This window comes from Theobroma cacao, chromosome 2, assembly GCF_000208745.1.
Source record: "Theobroma cacao cultivar B97-61/B2 chromosome 2, Criollo_cocoa_genome_V2, whole genome shotgun sequence".
NCBI lineage: Eukaryota > Viridiplantae > Streptophyta > Magnoliopsida > Malvales > Malvaceae > Theobroma > Theobroma cacao.
Genome location: NC_030851.1, coordinates 38,358,633 through 38,364,159, shown reverse-complemented (window position 1 = coordinate 38,364,159; position 5,527 = coordinate 38,358,633). Strand labels below are relative to the sequence as shown.

General features: G+C 32.9%; 1 protein-coding gene across 1 annotated transcript; it reads right to left on the bottom strand.

Annotated features, from left to right (window-relative positions):
• Positions 1 to 591, bottom strand: LOC18610081. The gene has a single exon (XM_007045547.2). It carries the CDS (start codon positions 589 to 591, stop codon positions 1 to 3), a length of 591 nt encoding a protein of 196 aa, XP_007045609.1.

Sequence of the window (5,527 nt, the reverse complement as noted above, 5' to 3'; positions counted from 1 at the left end):
TTACAGCTTGAGTTTGGTCATGCATATGGACTCGATCCTTTGAGATTGGACAAAAATGGAGATGTAACAACTGCTAGGAACCGACGCATGCATCTTCAAAATCTTGAGCATGGTCACTTTACCACGCACTGTCGCTTCTGATGTAAAGTTCACTGAACCAGCCATTACATCAACCCAAAACGAAGGGTTTGAAATCAATTTGTCCACCATGAAATCGGCATTGGTCGTGATGTTAAGCTTGCCGTGCGCCGGAACGTGCGATTGTATGATTGGAATTTCGGCGACGACGCCCCCTCGATAGTTCACGAGCGCTGTCGTGTTCTTGAACTTGAAGCTCCCGTAATTACGATTGTTAATCGCGATGATCATCCCTACCGTGACATTCGCCGTTGTGTTCGAGAGCATCGCTAAGCCTTGTAAATCGAAAGCAATGTTCTCGAGGCCTTGAGGGTAAACTGTGATTTCTGGGTTCTTTGGTTTGAAAACCGTAAATGCCAAGGTAATGAGAACAATAGCAATGATAACTATGAAAATTGCTGTAACGCAGCAGCATATCTTGAGACCCCTTCGCGAAGTTTTGCCGGCACCCATCTTTGAAGATTAACTTGCGGATAGAGTATTTATGGAGAATTAAACTGGAAAAATGTTCTTAATTTTGTTGGATTATGATCAAAGTTGAAGGCTAGATGTGGATTGCTTACTGATAGTTTGGACTCACGTAGAACTGTGTTCTGGATGGATTCTGCCACGAATTAGTTTGGTTTGACGTATTCGGAATTGGTTTTGATAGTTTTGAATCCTAGTTTCACACGAACTGAAGTTCCCATTTTTTTTTTTTTTTGTCTCTGTTATGGATTGAAAGTGGTGGAGACAGAGGTCCAATGTTTGACATCCAATTCGGCTTTTGTAATGAAAGTCTTGGACCATGACAAGGCCCACGAGCTATGCTCTGTGCAATGGTAGATGGGCTGGGTAAATACTTAAAAATATTTAATTAAATTTTATTATATTTTTATTTTTTATTATATTTAATTAAATTTTTATATATTTATTTTTAATTAAATAAATTGTATAGCTAATAGTTGTTACTTAAATTATTATTTGGCATTCAATGACACGAGACACTAATGTAACATGTTAATATGTTATAAAAAATAATAATTTGTCATATTGATATAACATGATGGACATATAATATTTTTTACTCTTTATGCCATTATTATGTTAGCACCACATGGATACAGAAAAGACAAACTATAATTTAACTAATGATAATTAGTTTATTTTTAATTTTAATGACTTAGTTGATTTAAAATAAAAATATAATGACTTGATTAAACGTAATAGAAGAATAAAAATTTATTTATATTTTCTTAACTAATTTAAGAACCTTTCCAAATATTATATCAAAATGAAAAGTGTACTCAAAGCTAACCAAAACTTAAATTAAATGACAACGATCTTTCTTTGCCATTAATTGGGGATTATTATTGATAATGACCTTTCAATTAATATGATCGGTTATTGTTATATATATATATAAACTTTTTGTCTTGTTTTTGGAAATGATGTCAAATCATTATCCGGACACTCAACATATGTTGAGGTGAATGTTTGAAGTTCTAATATTTGCGGGGATTCAAGACTCACATTGCAAGCTATAGCTAAATTTGAATTATTGAGTTAATAATATTGAAAAGAGAGTGCTGTGTTGACAAGGCTGCTTAACTTTCATGATTGAGAGAATGGGTCCAAAAAAGCATGTACTTCCATTTCTGTGAAGGGTGGTCTTGATGATTTTTGCTGTCTGTTGCTTGCATTTGGTTCTTGAGTTTTAGCCACAAATTGATAAATCTGAATAAACAGTGGGGTCAGTAGAGATTATAAAATGTTTTTTGCCAGTGAGAATCAGAAGGTCGGCTAGGCAATTATTTTAATTAATTTCCATTAATTAAATGGTGTCTTATTTGGATGTCTGTTTTCGCATTTGGCATTTTCCTAATTACTGCTGTTGCATGACCCAAGGTCAATCTCATAATAATTTACACAAACCTAACATTTCCCATGGTGGAAAATGATTTTGACTAAATCTATCTCACACCAATTCTTTCTGGGTCAGCTCTAATCCCACCTGATTTGGCCTCAATTGGAAGCCTGATTTTATGAATTTCATTATGTGGTAAATTTTAGTGGATAAAATAATAGTGAGGTAACAAATTACACATGGAGTACTCAAATAAGCAAAAATTAACTCTTATACATTGTAAATTTTAATTTTACTATGATTAGATTAAGGATGAATCAAGCATTGATTATTCACTTGGTATTTTGTGCATACTTTTCTGCCATGTGATATCATAAAGGATAAACATTGAAATCTGAGCAAGAACACCCCAAAAAGATTTTGCCAATCTGCAAAAAATCTATACCAACCAACGGTTAAGTAAATTCAACTACCTATCAACGTTGGACCTTCAGCGCCCCCTATGTCAACTACCATTCTTCTCTCTTATCCAAAAACCAGGTACCAAAGATGACTCCCTTGAGTCCTTTCAAGGGACTCCCCCTTCCAGTCTGGCCCCTATTAATACTAGTGCTTATTAGGTGCCTTCAAATTCCAGACATAGTTTCCTACAGGCTTCTGCAGACTCTACTTGCGTATCCCTAGTCTCAATAAACATAATAAACCACTTTTGTACTTCTCTTCATTTGTCTCAAAATCCTTCATGGCTGACTCGGATCGTTCCTCTGATGATATTTCTGTGGATTCTAGAGGTACCCATGTTTGGATTATGTGTTTTTCTTATATATTCAACTGCAATTATGACTTTCATAACTTTCCCATGATTACTTTCTGGGTTCTTTGGAGGTATTCTTTTGAAGTCAAGAGTCCATGGTTGCTTTGTTTTATCTGATGGCTGATTAAGAATAGGGTTCCTTTTTTTCTTTTTCTTAAATATTTTTGGATGTGAATTGAGTTTTTGCTGCAATTTTCTGGCCAATATGGTTAAAGGATTAATGGTTTTTAGCTGTTTGTTGGGGTGTGCACTGCAGAGGAATCCACCCAAGATTCCAAGCTCGAGTTCTCAGAAGATGAGGAAACCCTTATCACTAGAATGTTCAATTTGGTTGGAGAGAGGTGGGTTTGCTTGCTTTTAACAGGATCTGCTCTGTACTTGGATTACTTTTCTTATGGTTCACATGTTTTGTAGGTGGTCTTTGATAGCTGGGAGAATTCCTGGAAGAACAGCTGAGGAGATTGAGAAGTATTGGACTTCAAGATACTCTACAAGCGAATGAAGGACCCAAACCCAAAGTGAATTTGGGTTTCTTCTGTTCAGAGCATGAAAAAATTTTGTGGGGAGGTTGTACCAAAGTTTTCAGGTTCCTAGGGCAATTGGCTCCTTCTTTGTGTTGCCTGATGAGGAGAGAAAACTGCAATACATATATATTATACATATATATTATGTGGTTTTCCTTCTTAACCAAGTTTGGCAATTAAACAAATGCATGCCTTTTTGTACAATGGCTCATGGTTGCTATGCTATAATATGGTAATTCGGGGTTTGGATTTTCAATTTTCTGGACAATTTGTGTGTTATGAATTCTTGGGCAAATGTGAATTTAACTATGTAAAGATGTATTTTAAAAACCATGGGCTTAAAAAATCTATGTAAATGGAGTGTTTTATGCCAATATTTTTCAGTTCTGAAGCACTCGCCAGTTACCGTGACCAAAAGATTGCTTTGGACATTTTAACTGATCTTTTGTGGACTACATTGATTAATGCAAATCTTTAATATGGAAATGTGGTACAGTCCAAAGTGTACCCTTTTCTATGTTAAAATAAGATGCCAGAACAGCTATATATATTTTATTAGAAAATATGAAATTATATGAATTAAGTACATGCTTAACCGATATCTAGTTGGTAGTGTTCAAGGATTGAGTCGAGCTGATTAAGACTCACGTTTTTAAAACTAAGACCGGTCCCACATGATCACTTAATTATTTTGTTTTATTAAAATAATAAAATAATATTTTATGCTAATATTTTAATATAAGTTAAAACATAATTGAGACAGGCTGACTCGAGCTTAAAATTTATGCTCAAGTCCGACCCAAGTTGATTTGGGTCTGCGAGCCTGGACATGTAGTTCGATCTTTGAATACCTCTAGATGTAATCATATTTTACTCTTGTTCTATGCACATTCTCTCTTACAAATTAGGGTATGTATCATATACCTTTAAATGTCCTCTCTATCATTGTTTTTTTTTTTAAAAAAAATAAAAAGTGAAAAAGTAATAGTTCTAATATTGAATCTCTATTCACACTCGAACATTTAACTCATTAATTGATGTATGATTTTTTTATTTAAAGAGTAAAATTCAAATTCACTTCTCTCCAATTCAAAAAAAAAAAAACACATTGAATCTTTACTTTTGAAATTTGTATTTTCATATATGGTTATTATTTATGTCTTTCTATTTTTGAATTTGAATCATTTACAATGGCTTTCGATTTACGGGGCTTGGAGGAACTTACATGAATGTCCTAATATAGGGTACCTCAACCATATCTATACTTAAAGACAAAATCTGGATCATAGAAAGGTCCAACTTGCAAAGCATTTATCTGTATGTGCACTTAGCCTCCTTCAAGGTATATTGAAACTCAGATTCAGGCATATATATATATTGAAGAAATTAAACCAATGGGACTTTTTTGATGAGAAAATCAACAAGAAGTTGATGTTTAGGGTTCATGCTTTCAATTTAAAAGACATGTCTATTAAATGAAAAAAGATCCTTATCTATATATTAAAGATTCATCTTATTTTATATGTATTCGCTCTTTCACCTATAAAAGAAAGAGAGGGACTCACTTTAGTTTGGATCTACTTTGACTATGTATTTTTCATGATGAAATTGAAGAGTTAAGTAAGTTCTGATACTACTTATCTCACATTTGCACATTTAATTCAAAAAATATACATATTAAATAAAAAAATATTTAATTATAAATTCAAAATTCATCTAATTTTTTACTGATACGATATAATTTAAAATCCACTTCCTTTATCGAGGGAAGGTTTCACATCCTTTAGTTCGGCCCCAAGTTGGGCCTTACGCCCATGACTGCACTAGCCTTCCCAACGTGCTGGGTTCCCTATAACCAAATGAGCTATAAAGCAGCCCAAGTTTAAGAGCTTTTGGGCTTTATATGGGTCTACTCTTCTTATAGTTTTTTTTATTCTTTTCAAAATTGATGCTGATGCTATTATATTTGAGAATGCATTGGCCATATCTACCAATAGTTTTTTGCTCTTTTAGTCCTGGATACCTACCAATAGTAATATCTTACATAATTTTTATAGATTTTGATCTCAAGGATGATAGATGGAATCACATAAATGATTTAAAGATTATATATTTAAAATGAATTATTATATTAAATATTTATTTACTAATATATATATATATATATATATATATATATATATATATATATATACCATCTATTAA